The following is a 13,921-nucleotide window of genomic DNA, read 5'->3' on the forward strand; positions in this document are numbered from 1 at the left end:
AAGTCAAAGGAACTAGAATTAAAACCAAGAATCACCTACCCAGTAAAACTGGGGGTAATACTTAAGGGAGAAAAATGGTCATTTAACGAAATAGAGAACTTTCAAGCATTCTTGATGAAAAGACCAGAGCTGAATAGAAAATTTGGCTTTCAAACACAAGCATCAAGAGAACCATGAAAAGGTAAACAGGAAAGAGAAATTATAAGGGATTTACTAAAGTTGAACTGTTTACATTCCTATGTGGTAAGACAATATTTGTAACTCTTGAAACTTTTCTTAGTATTTGAATAGTTGGAAAGATTACACACAGACACACACACAGAGACACACACACATGCACACGCACACAGACATATATATGTGTGTGTGTGTGTGTGTGTGTGTGTTTGTGTGTGTGTGTGTAGAGACATATATATATATATATATATATAATATATGTATTGCCAGCCTTTCAATTGAAAATCACTTGGTTCCATTGTTTCATATCTATTGGGATAGTAAAGAAACCATTGGTTAAATCAATAACTGCATACCAAGTCCCATTATATTTCTCAATCTTTTCTATTAAAGTAATGGTATCTGGAACAGCAGCATACAAGTGAGGACTGACTTTATTCCATTGTCTATAATCCACTGTCATCCTCCAGGTCCCATCTGACTTTCCTACTCGCTAGACAGGATTATTCTGTCAAGAGTCTGTAGGGACTAAACTCCTGCTTCAACATATTCCTTTATGGTATTGGTAATCTCATCTTGTCCACCTGGCACACCATAGTGCTTTAAAGTAATCACTTTAGAAGATTCAGGTAAAGTGATTGGGTACGTTTTTATTTTACCCACTAAAACTATTAATTCCTGTCTTCCATACTGCAGACTGGTATCTCCCTTCAGATACATTAAAAGTCATACCTCTCAGTATGTCTGTTCCATTTTTGTATTCAGAAATGGATACAATTACTACAGTATATTCTTTCTTAGGTAATTGTTCAATTTTCATTGTTAGATTAACTTGTCTGGTTGATATTTAAGCCCCTTCCAATCCTGTGATGGTGATAGGAGTTCCTTGATTAAACTTATCAGGGTTTCCATATACAAGGGAGGCCTCCATCCAAGTATAGATCAATGCCTTGGTTAAGGTAATTGATCCATTTTTGCAATATATAGTCAAATTAATATGGGCTCTGTAATCCCATCTGGATAATTCTTTAATCTGAGTTGGGCCTTGGCCAACTTACTATTCTCCCTGAAGGTGCAACAATCTTGGATACAAGGGTTCAGTAGGATTTGTAGGGGCAATTTTTACTTCTCTGGTTCGTCTAGCATCAAGTCCCTATTCTCAGTACATTCTGTGTAGTTCATTAGTTGGACTACTGTTGGGGGTGTAAGCTCAGTCTTCACGTGGACAGTCTTGGGCAGGTAAAAGTGAGGACTTCTAAACCTCAGAGTTCTCACGAGGCCCCCCAGGGAACAGCTGGGGATTGAGGCGTGAAACAAGAGGTATCTTGTGTATTTCCACCTCTTCTCATTGGGAAACTTGCTGGGGAGAGCATCCCACCCTTGAGATTGGTAGGGGGTCTGAGCACACCTTTTGTTAATTAACTAGGGGCTGAGAACACGCACGGTATTCACGTGCAAACTATGCGGCTGGGAGAGCTTAAGTAGGGACAGGAAAGCCTGAAAGTTCTCTTCTTGCTTCAGGGCCCTTAGAGGGCAGAGCTTCCCTCCCCTTTTCTGCTCCCATCCTCTTGCTGTACGGTCCTTGCCCCTTGGGAGGAGGAGGGTTCTTTTCTCCTGGGGAAGAAATCGCCCTGCATATGGATACATAACTAAGACCCTGAATAAATCCTAACCCACGTTTAACTCTGGAAAGTCTCTTCTCTCAATACTTTTATCTGGCTGATCACCAAAGACCTGCAAAAGGTAAAAAGACTCAGGTAGCCCATTGGCCTCTAGGTCGAACAGACTACCATCTATGCTTCTAAAATCTACCACTAATCTCAATAGAGCAGTAAATAATTTTAAAATTATTTCACTTCCTTTGTCACTATGGTAACTAGGCTGAGTCTGTACAAAGGTCAGATACACATTTCTTTTGTTAGCCTTCAGCTTCTTTTGAGCTAAATAAACAGCATTTCCTTCTGCCTAAGACCACCCCTAGACTACTCTTGTCCTCTTCTTCCATCTGAATTTTATCCTCATCTCTGTTTCTATACATAATACAGTAAATTGTTAGTAAAATCCAGCCTCTCCTATTTACCCCTGCCAACTCCTTTCCTGGTGCCATTGATATTCCTTGCAAACACCTTTCTAAATCTCCAGGTTCCCCCTCTTGTAACCTCTCTTCCCAGTTTTCACAGAGTCTAGTGTGTTTTTAGCCAACTCCCTTGCAAGTGAGGAAAACGGTAAATTGTCCTGTCGTGGAATATTAATATCTTCCTCTAAATCATTTCTCCCTCCAAATAGAGATTATTTATTTGGTGATCCTCTTTGTGATGCCAGTTATCACCATGGCAGTATTCACAGCACTGGTGGTAACTATGAATATGCCATCATAGTTCTCAGTCTCAAAGTATAAGGGACTCTCATTACAGAAGACAGAAGAAAAGCATTTGTTTAAACCCCAGAAAGGCAAATCCCAGAACTAGAAGGCTAAATCCATCATGGTGAGAAAGACTTTAATAAGAATGATCACAGCTGAGGGCAAAGCCATTCTTAAACCTCCCCTTCCTCAACCAGGGCCTTCTCACTATCAACTATCACAATGTGTCAGTTGGCCTTTGTCTTTTGGACTGTGTTCTTTCCCCTCTCACCTGAAAGCACTCATTCACTTCTCCCTACTCACTGCTTCCCTCTTCCTGTTCTGCCTCTTCAGCAAGCTCTTCCCACTACATGTGATCCAGGCTTCCAGGGGATCCAAACAGATCATATGGGACTATTAATTAATGAGAAAGATCTTTCTATTTTAAATTACTATTACACAGAAACAAGATCCACTCTACACAGTACTGTAGGCACAGGGCAATATTTTTTGTTTACAAAATAGTCACAGAGGCTGCTTGGTACCTTCCAAGATGATTCATTTATTATAAACACTGAATGCCAGCAGGTGAGACTGTCTGTTTAGCTAGTTGAAAATGATGAACAATCATCTCTGTGGAATCGTTCCTATATATAAAATAAACATTAATTAAGTGCCTACTGTGTTCCAGATACTACATTGCAAGTTTTAAAAGATGATCACCTTTATGTTACAACATAGGGACAACCTGTCAGTCGTACAAAGTCTGCCTGTGCCAGATAATGGCTCAGAAACAAAAAATTCAAATGAATAGCACTGGATGTACTTTACCCCAAGACCTCATAACACTATAAAGAGGCCTTGACCCTCTACAAATTCGGGTCCAGGAAAGCAGGACTTTCCTTCTGATGAGGAACATAATAAGCCAATCCCTTGAACTAGCATGCTTATAGGGCATATGAGTCACCAGGTCCCAGGAGACCAAGGCTTGCCTAACCAGTCACTTCATTACCTTCTGATGCTCTGGTTGAAATTAGAGAATCAGTTATCCATGTGACCAATGCTCACTAATATCAATGCTCACTAATCTTTGAGTATGTTAGATACCATTATATTTGTCATTGATAATCACATTAGTAATTCCAAGCACCTTTTGAAATTTGTTCTCTTGAATGTTTTTAATTAGTAAAGTTAATGCATGCTTTGCATAGCTGAGTAACTGTGCTTAAGTTTGAGTTCACAAACTAAGCTTCCTATTTTACATAGCCCCCTAATGTAATTATTGAGTGACCCAGACTTATAAGCACAAGAAGCAAGAATAGAGAGTTGCCCCTAACAGGAAGGGAGAGAATAAAGGGCAGGTCCAAGGAAAATGGAGCTGAGGGAAGCTTTGAGGATAAGGTGAGGAATGATGAAGGTTCCTGGCAGCTGGGCCTCATCTAGGATCAGATTGGGGGATATATTGTGTCATTGTATACATTGTCCATTCCTTGGAGGGGGAGTTCTTGTACTTAGCTGGTCAATGCGAGATACAAAGGAGGGAACCATCCAAGAGAAAAGCCAAAGGAAGGTGCTCAGAGTTCAGTCAACCATGAAATCTCATTACATGAACATTTATTAAACACCTGAAGCACTTGGGGAGGACAGGACAGATACTGGGGACACATAAACTGAAGACTAATAGTCTGGGTCTTCAAAGAGCCAAGTTTTTCCAGGTGAGAGCAGTGGGACCCTCTGAGATCAGTGCCCTGGCTATGCAGGCTGGTTGTTCCAGTTCTCAAAACCTGGAAAGTGAATCGAACTCCACTGGGGTCATTCTTCCATAAAATGACTTCCCATGGACAAAGCCAGTCTTGTCTTTGACAGGAGATTAATGTTGCAGGAGATTTGTGGGCCCAGATCAGTGAGGAGGCACTTGGTTTGCAGAACTTTTGTCTGAAGTGGATATTGCCAACAGTTATCACTCCAACTCAGTGATGGGGACCTAAGTGAGATGTATCAGACATTAGATGAAATGGGACTAAGGGAGAGGAGAACTGAGGAAGAGGAGATTGTGATAGAGGAGAGGGGACTCTGTGCTTATCTCTCATTTCAAGGACAAAGGGGCCTAGAGAGTGAGCTTGGAGGATGTCTCCACATTATTGTCTATTCAAGGTCCTTATGTTTAGCTGCATATGGGTCACTCACTGAGGACTCTACCATTTCCTTGGACCCCAAGAGCAGGATTGGTCTCCCCCAATGCCCTCTGCCTGTCCCAGGATCATGTCCCTCTCCTTTCCATATAACTTACACAAGGCCTCCTCTTGGGGGCTTCAGGATGTTGGGGGAGACATACCCCAAGAAGGACAAAGGCAGCAAGGTCACCTGTAGGGACAGCAGGAGGACATTAGGTGGGGTGGGAGTGTCAGAGGTCACTCTGGGAGTGACCTCTGCTTACCAGGGAATCTAACCATGAAGAGGATCCAGGTCTACATAGAAAAAAGGAACAGAAAACTAGGGAAAGTGAAACTGGATCCTTACCTCTTAGAGTTGTCTCCCTGAAAGGTACCTGGGGGGAGAGAGATGGGAAGGGGAACAAGATCAGAGCAGATCCCACAGGAGGAAAGGAAGTTCCCAGGCCTCACCCATCCCCCTGTTCCTTAAGATCCCAAATGTTTCATTCCCTCCTCCCACACTCACCCACAAGACTGGGCCCATGGCAGCAGAATTCCAGTAAGAGGAGGCAGAGGAGGAGAAAGAGGAAGGCCACACAACTTAGGGTAACAGTGAGAGTGTAACTGGGTTCTGCAGCTGGGGTGAGAGAGAGAGAAGGGTTCTCATAAATGACTGCCCAGAGTAGATCCTCATATGCCCTCTGCAATTGTCCCTAAACTTGATCTTCCTCCACAACCCCTATCAGGGCCAGGGTCCTATAATTTGGCACAAATCTTGCTCAGAGAAGCTTCATCCTTTCCTATTAGGGACAGAATCCCTGAAACCAATGTTGGAAGGATGAGTCACACAGAAGTGTGGGGGATGTCCAGGTCCCAGCTCACAGCCTGGGTATCCATGAGCCTGGAACTGGGGACAATATCAAAAGGATTTTTTTCTCTCTTCTTCTGTCTCTGTCCTTTGGCCAGAGCTGAGGCCTTGGTTTCATTGCCTTCTAAGGGTGATGGAGGGAGTGGTCATTAACAACTTCAGTGTGGTCCTTGGGCATCTTCCTCTCACTCTTCCTATGAGCTGCAGGGGGTCACTGTGTTGTATTCAGAGACTTCCCTTGGTGACAAGGTGGTAACTGCAGCTGTAACTGCCAGAGTACTCAGAGGTCACCTGAGTCAAGAGGAACTGGGCCCCACCTTGCAAAGTATCCATGATTTACAAGGTTTTCTCATCTTGTTTCTTGTACAGAACAGACCTAAAACTCCATGAGAATTACCAGCACAGAAGGGTCATATCAGCCCCTGAGGACACCTATGGGGGCAGGCCAGGCTGAGAGGGAACGATTGTGGAATGAATCTGAAAACACAGTGAGAGGTTAGGGCTCCTCAAGGTCCCTTCAGAGTTGTGAAGGTATGGGGAAAGCAAGAGCTGGGAGTTCCCTAACGATTCACTGGACATTGGTTCCTGCTTCCATTGATTCTTTTTATTCATTCACTACCCCAGATCTTTTTGAAGAGAGGTGGGTGCTAAAGCTCAGATGTTGTCTTGGGCTACCTAGAAACAGAGAGTTTGCTCCTCCTGTCCTTGACCTGTAAGCTTGGAGCAGTAACTGAGCTGGCTCATCATTTCATCTATGCCCTCCCATTCTTTAAGGACCCCTGGACCTTGTCCCAGCTTCTATCACATGATGATCAAAAGAGCCTGGACAACATGTCCTCTCCAACTTCCTGGTCTGCCTCTGAATCCTGACAGCCCTTTCCTGTAGGTCTTGACAACTTGGACATACCCTCATATGTCACTTAGATCTCAAGGATCACCCTGGGCTTAGACATCTAGTATGGAGGCATTCTCCAATGATAGACACAGTTATAGTTTCCAGGATCTGGGGCGCTCACAGAGAAGAGGGAAAAGTGAGCTGAAGGCCGAGTTGGGCTCTGGAACTGCAAAGCCTGATCGTTCCCATCCTCAGCAGAGTGAATGTCACCTCCAGTGGGATGTCTGAGGGGTCTATGGGCACTTGCAACCCAGGCTCCACCGCAATGCCTGGGAGCAATGAGAGGAAAGGCTTGGGGAGAGATCTTATGAGAGGAAGAACACGGCTCAGGGAATCAAGGCACCCAAATCTGGTGCCTGCTCTGAGGCACTGTGCGACCATTGGACATTCACTTGCCCTGTCTGAGTCTCGGTTTGGTTGTTCAATTGTTCTTCAGCCCTATCTGATTTTTCATGACTCCATTTGTGGTTTTCTTTTCAAGGATAACTGAAGTAGTTTTCCATTTCCTTCTCTGGGTCATTTTACAGATGAGAAAACTCAGGGAAGTTAAGTAACTTGCTCAGGATCACAGAATTAATAAGTGTCTGAGAACAGATCTGAACTCAGGAAGATCAATGTTCCTCACTCCAAGCTCAGTGTTCTAGCAACTGACCCATATAGATGCCCATGAGCCTCACTTGAGGTTGAACACAGCTGAGAGTGATAATCAGGGTGTTACTGGACTCTGAGCTGGAGTGGTAGAGAAAGAAGAGTCTTAATAAATCACTGTCCCTAAGGGACCCTTACCTTGTTCTTGAACATCTCCCCCCCACCCTTTACTTCTCCTCTTATGTCCCTTCAAAGTCATTCATCACCACCAGTATGCTAGAGTGGGCACAAGTGCTCCTCAAACTGGGCTTATAATTTGGAAGCAGGTTGAGAAACCCAGAAACCAAGAGAGAGAAATATGGCTCACAGGAAACTATGGTGAAAGCCTCATGTCCCAGTCAACAAAGTCTTCTCTATATGATGAAATTGAGGAAAATGTCAAGGTGACTCTTCTCTCTTATCCCATGCCTCATGGCCTTGATTTTTTCCTTGTAGAGGCTAAGGGAGGGAATTGTCATTGGGAAAATTCAGTGGGTCCTGGGGGCTTCTTTCTCTCACCTGTCACTATGAGCTGCAGGGGCTCACTGTACTGTGTCCAGAGACCACCATTGATGAGAAGCTGATAGCCACAGCTGCAATTGCCAGAGTTCTTGGGGATCACGTGATTCAGGAAGAACTTGGCCCTCCCTCGAGTGTTATGCATGCTCACCAGGATTTTCTCATCTCTGTCCTTGTACAGAACAAAGTTACAATTCCCTGAGGGCCCCTGACACAGAAGGGTCACATTGTCCCCTGATTTCACCTCTGAGGCAGGCCAGGCTGAGAGGGAAGGCTTGGGGAGTGCATCTGGAAAACGAAACAAAGAACAGAGGCCCTCAAGAGCCCTGCACAATTGTAATAGAGGTGGGGGAAGCAGGAGCTGAGAGGTCCCTGAGCATCAGCGCTCACTTCCTTTAGCTCTTTGATCATTACTTGCTTCAAGCATCCTTCGCTGGAGAGGCATAAGGGCCAAGCCTCACATATTCTCTAGGCCCACCTAGACATAGGGAAACATTTATTTCTGCCATCTTGTCCCTTCAGCTTGGAGGAAGACCTGAGCTGGTCCATCCTCCCAACTTTGCTCTCCCTTTCCTTCGGGAAAACACAGACCTGGTCCCAGCCTCTCCCGAATGATGTGAATACATCCAAGAACAGTATGCCACCACTGGATTCATGGCCTGCCAATCTTAGGTTTTGGGGACCTGGACACATCCTCACCTGTCACCTAGATCTCTAGGACTGCACCTGACTCTGAAAACTGGTAAGGAGCCATCATGCCCTGGGAGAGACAGCTGGAGTTGCCAGCATCCTGGGCACTCACAGAGAGGAGGGCAAAGTCAGAAGAGGTCCCTGGTAGGATGTGGTTCTGCAAGACTTGAGAGGTCCCCACACCCAGTAGAGTGAATGTCACTCTTCAAAGGGATGTCTGAGGGGGCTTTTGGGCCCTGGAGAGTCACGCGCATCCTGGACTCCATCACAAGGCCTGGGAGGACTGAGAGGGAAGGCTTGGGGAGAGAACCTGTGAGAGGAAGCATATTGGGCTGGTAGTAAGGGAACCTGAGTCTGGTCCCTGCTCTGAGGCCCTTTGTGGCCATGGGGCATTCACTTGCCCTGTCGCAGTCTCAGGTTGATTGCTCAATTATTTTTCTGCCATGTCTAACTCTTCATGAGTTGTAATGGGGATGGACCATGTAGAAAATAAGACTTGGGAAGTCCTTGACCATCAGCTCTCACTCCCTTTGGCTTTTTTCTCATTCCTTGCCCAAAGTCTCCTTCCCTGGGGAGACATGGATGCTAATCCTCAGATGTTCTCTAGGAACACCTGGAAAAAGGGAGGCATTTCTTCCTTCCATCTTTGTCCCTTAGACTTAGAACAGTACCTGATCTAGTCCATCCTTCCAAGTTTGTTCTCCACTTCTGAAGGGACCTTCATCTCCTGTCCCTACCACATGATGGTCAAAATAGTTTAGAACAATAAGCCTTCTCTGGATTCCTGGACTGCAAAACAGGGTCAAGTTCCAAAACTGTTTTCTGCCTTGTGGACCTGGACACAACCTCACCTGTTACCCAGATCTCTAGGACCTCACTGGGCGCAGACACCTTGTATGGAGCTGTCGTCTCCTGGTAGATACAGCTGTAGTTGCCAGCATCCTGGGCACTCACAGAGAGGAGGGGGAAGATAGCCAAGGTCCCAGCTGGGCTCTGGCTTTGCAAGGGCTGAGGGGTCCCCACTTTCAGGAGAGTGAATGTCATGCCACTGAATAATGTCTGAGGGGGCTGTCGGCACTGGAGAGTCACATGAATGCCTGGCTCCACCACAAGACCTGGGAGGGCTGAGAGGGAAGGCTTGGGGAGAGATCCTGTGAGAGAAAGAACATGGGCCTGGGAGTGAGTACACATGGGTCATGTCCCTCCTCTCTCTCTGAATCCCTTTGTGACCATGGACCATTCACTGGCTCTGTCTGAGTCTCAAATTGGGTGCTCAGTAGTTTTTCAGTAATTTCCAACTCTCCTTGACCCCATTTGTGTTCTTCTTGGCAAAGATACTGATGTGGTTTGTCATTTTCTTCTCCAGCTCATTTTACAAATGAAGAAACTGAGGCAATCAAGGTAAGTGAAATGCCCAGGGCCACAGTGCTAAGTGTCTAGTAAGTGTTCTAAATCCAAACCCAGAACTCGGGCCACTGAGCAATCTAGCTGACCCTGAGCCTCAGTTTTGTCCTCTGTAAATGAGGGGTTTGACCACAGGATCCCTCTTACATTTCTAGCTGTAGCTTGCTAGGAATCTAAGGAGACTTTCACATTTCAGCGAGCTCATTCAAGCTATCGTTTCAAAACTTTGATGACTCATGGGAGGCAAGGTCCTAGCACATCACTCTCATTTGTGTGATTCTGACATACCCAGGGTTCAACCTGAAACCTGGGCTCAGAGCATGGTCCAGGAGTGGGAAGGCTCAGTCTTATTTCCAGGTTCTGTCTCTCACATGTTGTGTGACCTTGAAGTCCTTTCCTCTCTCTTGGCCTCACTTTGCTCATTGGGATTGGGGCATTTTGACCTCAAAAACCTCCAAAGCCTCTTTCAGCTCTGAATCTCTGTGATTCTTCTCTTAACACTCAGCTCAGGCCCCACTACCTTTCTTCCCCAGATTCTAGATCACAAGACATATGCCTCATATCTTCCAAGACAGATGGGAACTGCCAGACCCCAGGGTAGAGCTGGATCTTTAGTCACCAGGCCTTTTCTCTGTGAGACCTCTATCTGGGAAGAGAGCAGAGGGATTATCCTCAGAGTTCTTCTGAGGCCCACACATCCACTCACCTGGCACCACCAGCTCGAGGGTATAACTGTGCTCTGATGCTCTAGCAGATGCTGTCCATTCCTTGTAAGTACAACTGTAGTTCCTAGTGTCCTGTGGTGCCACAGATGGGATGAGGAAGCTAGTCCAGAGATCTGATGAGGTCTTCTGCTGTAAGGATATCTGGGTTGCAGCCTCCCACAGGGTGAAAGTCACCTTTTCAATGGAAGGCAGCTTGGGCCTTGAGCACCAGAGAGTGATGTTGGCCTGTGGGGCCATCATGAAGCCAGTCTGGGCCCACAATGTGGGCCCGGGGAGTCGTCCTGAGGGGAAAGGGAAACACCAAATGTCAGGGTGAGATGACCCTTCAAGGCCCCCTTCCACAAATTCCTTAACAAGAGGGGCAACAACTGTTTAAATTCTGTTCTCACTTTTTTTCTGGAGTGTCTTTAGCTGGGAACAGCCCCACTTTCCTGGGGCCCAAAGTTGAGTCCATGTAGAAAACGAGAGTTCCCCAGGGTTTCTCCAGCCTCCCCCTAAACCATCCTTTCAGAATTCCCTGGATTGTATGCTATCCCCATAGCTTTGTAGGCCCCTACGTGGGGGAAGAGGTGGAACCAGACTTTGTAGCTTCCAGTCTCCACTCACCAGGCACAGTCAGCTCCAAGATCTGGCTGGGATTGGACCCTGTGTGGGGCACTGTCTTCCTGTAGTAAATACAGATGTAGTTCCCAGTGTCCTTAGGTCTCACAGACAGAAGGGTGAAAGTAGCCTTAGTCCCCAAATAACTCACTCTCTGTAATGGCTCCAGGCTCCTTGCCTCCAGCGGGACAAAATTGTAGTCCTGAGGATTGGGCTGTGGTGACACATCACACCAGATGGTCACGGTTGTCCCTGGAGATACTGTGGAGACAGATGAGGCTGAAATGGAGGGTCTGGGGAAGATTTCTGTGAAAAGAGGGAGGTAACAAATTAGGTACCTGATCTTTCTCTCTGATCCCCTCAAATTGTTCCCTGAAGCAGAGCTAAAAAGGGGGAGAGTGGTCGCAGGTCCCTGGCCGTCTTTTTTTCCCTCTTCTGTAGGTTTGTGCATGACTGGGTTAACTGGGCTCCCAAAGTCACCTTCAGAATGATGTTCTGGGCCCAAGAAGGTTATGAATGTACAGAGAGATGGGATAAGAAGGGACATGGGCAGAGGAGGTCGTACGCTGCCATTTGCCACTCTTACTTCTTCCTAGGGGCCCAACTCTGGCCTTCCCCCCCCGCCTGCTGGACAAAGGGAAGTTCTTAATGCACCATCGCTGGCAAACTGTCTTAAGGTCTGAGGTTTGCAAAGCTTTATCTTCCCAAAAACTACATGACTGGGGTGGAGGGTTAACCAAAAAAAATTAATTCCCAGTCCTGGACCCTACCCTCTTCCCCACACTACTACCCAGCCTGCCTCACTCTGCCCCCTCACCACCATCCTCCAATCCTTTCTCAGACTTATCCCTTGTTTTTAGTCTGGTGCTATGCCTGAGTTTTCCATCTTCAAAGCATCTTCTGTATGTCCCCTTTTCTCCAATCACACAGCAACTTCCTTGGGGCCCACCTCACAGTTAGTCTATTGAAGTCCCCTGCTGCTGTGTGATCTGTGCCCCTGGGTGGGCAGGGCCTGACAGAGGAAGACAGGGACTCCTTCTGGGCAGTTCCGTGTAGAATTTTCTTTTGTCCACTTCTACTGCCCTCACTTATTACCTACCTATCAGGCACCTTCTGCAAAGTGATTTGGGAGCCCCACAGGGTCAGGGAAGATGCCATCCCTGCTACCCTCAGGAGCTGATAGTTCTAGGGATCACAGGGCTTTAGCTCATATAAACCCATTATACAATCCTGCCCAAGAGTTTCATGTCACATAAGAGGGAATTGAGACCCTCAGGAGGTTGGGGACTGGCCCACATTCAGTCAGCTAGGTCTTGGGAGTCAGTCATTTGAAGCCCCTGCTGCAGCCCTGATCTCAGGTCCCTTCCATTTCACTGCACTGCCTTCTAACAGTGGCCAGAAGAAAATCCGCCTGAGGTGGTGAGAAGGATCTTGATGTTAGAGTGGGTGGACTAGAGGGGTATGCATCACGCTGGGAAGACCAGGGGTCAGGACATTGCTACTGGATGCAATGAGGGAAAGTATCCTGAATTAGCCAGAATCTGAGTTGGGCTCCAAGCATGTGGAGGTAAATGATGACTGAAGGTGGAAAGGGCTTTTCAGGCAGGGGGGATTATGTGAGCAAAGGCAAAATATTGGGTCATGAAGAGGTGATGTTATCATTTGTCCAGAGTGATGGGGATTGAGTAAAGGCAGATAGGAACAAGGGAGGAACAGGTCAGCATTCTGGGAAGGTAGAGAAGGCAATATGTAGAGTCTGAGGTATTGGCCCTGATGTAGTTGAAATTCCAGAGAGGGTTCTGGCACTCATCCCTCAGGACTGGCCTCCTTCCCTCAGGGATGGTTGTAGACCAGCACACTCTCACCTGTGACCACCAGAGGCAGGGCTTCACTGAGCTCTGACCACAAGAGCCCCTGCCCAGAGCGGCACCTGTAGCTTCTGGCATCTCTCCAGTCTTCCACATTCCTGAGCACAAACTCTGCCTGCTGCCAGAATGCATTTCTCTCATCTTGGAACTCTCCATCCTTCCAGAGCTGGAATCGTTCACTCCACAGGTGGCCCTGGCATCTGAGGGTCATGTCTGCTCCCATGGGGACCACAGGACTCGGGATGGCCCAGAGGGTGGGCCTGGGAAGGGGGTCTGAGAAGGAAACAAATTTTTAGATATTTCTTAGCATTTTCTCTATGTCTCATGCCTCCTTCACTGCCATTTTCTGAGGTCTTTCACCAGTTAACTCTATACATTTAATACAATGCCCCCTTTCCCTTCCTGCTTATCCTAGATCTAGATTTCTGGATTAATCTGGTACAGGGAAGGAAAAGAGAACATGGGGTGTTGGGGGCAGAACTCACCTGTCTGCGCCCTCACAGCCCAGTCCAGACACCATCTTGTAAGAGAAGCTGAGGTTAGATTTGCAGCCTCTCCACCCCATATAGACCCATCTCCAGCTCTTGCCAAATTCCCTGAACCTCTAAGTCTTCTTTGGTCAGAAAATAAAGGAAGAGACCTTTCATCAGACACTGGGCGCTGGCTCTCTTCTAAATGTTTCTACCTCCTCCTTAAACTTCTTCCATATTCTTCAGTGACAGGAGCTACGAGCTTTCCACAAAATCCCTACCTCCCCAGGTTTGACCTTAGAATCTTACCAACAGCAAGCAGGAATGTGAATGTAGGGCCCATGGTGCATCTTCAGCTCTGTCCTGGACTGGCCAGTCTCAACTGTGAAGAGGGGAAGGGATCAGTGTACTAAAGGCTGGCCCAGGATGTGGTGATCAGCACTGCTACCTTCCACCCCTTAAACCCAGGCCCCACAATTTCAGCTCTTATACTGACAAATAATGGACCATGGTCCTTCAAGTCTTAGATCTGAGGGGATCAAGATATCTTAAGCTTCATTTAGGTAAGGGCTGATGACCCTGCT

The 13,921-nt window shown here is 46.7% G+C and overlaps 1 protein-coding gene across 1 annotated transcript; it reads right to left on the reverse strand.

Moving 5' to 3' along the window:
- Positions 1–6,551: 6,551 nt before the first annotated feature.
- On the reverse strand, positions 6,552–13,680 carry LOC140507351 (immunoglobulin superfamily member 1-like). The gene is made up of 5 exons (XM_072615463.1): positions 13,647–13,680; positions 12,865–13,140; positions 9,122–9,421; positions 7,581–7,868; positions 6,552–6,703 (listed from the first exon to the last, which is right to left on the reverse strand). The coding sequence occupies exons 1-5, from the start codon at positions 13,678–13,680 to the stop codon at positions 6,552–6,554; spliced, it is 1,050 nt and encodes a 349-aa protein (XP_072471564.1).
- Between the last annotated feature and the right edge of the window lie 241 nt (positions 13,681–13,921).

The sequence above is a fragment of the Notamacropus eugenii genome, chromosome 5, assembly GCF_028372415.1.
Source record: "Notamacropus eugenii isolate mMacEug1 chromosome 5, mMacEug1.pri_v2, whole genome shotgun sequence".
NCBI lineage: Eukaryota > Metazoa > Chordata > Mammalia > Diprotodontia > Macropodidae > Notamacropus > Notamacropus eugenii.

Coding starts and splice junctions, on each gene's coding strand:
- LOC140507351 (XM_072615463.1), bottom strand. CDS start 13,680: ATGGGCCCTACATTCACATTCCTGCTTGCTGTTG. Junction 13,141..13,646: donor CACATTCCTGCTTGCTGTTG/GTAAGATTCTAA, acceptor TTTCCTTCTCAG/ACCCCCTTCCCAGGCCCACC. Junction 6,704..7,580: donor CCTGCAGCTCATAGTGACAG/GTGAGAGAAAGA, acceptor CATTGCTCCCAG/GCATTGCGGTGGAGCCTGGG.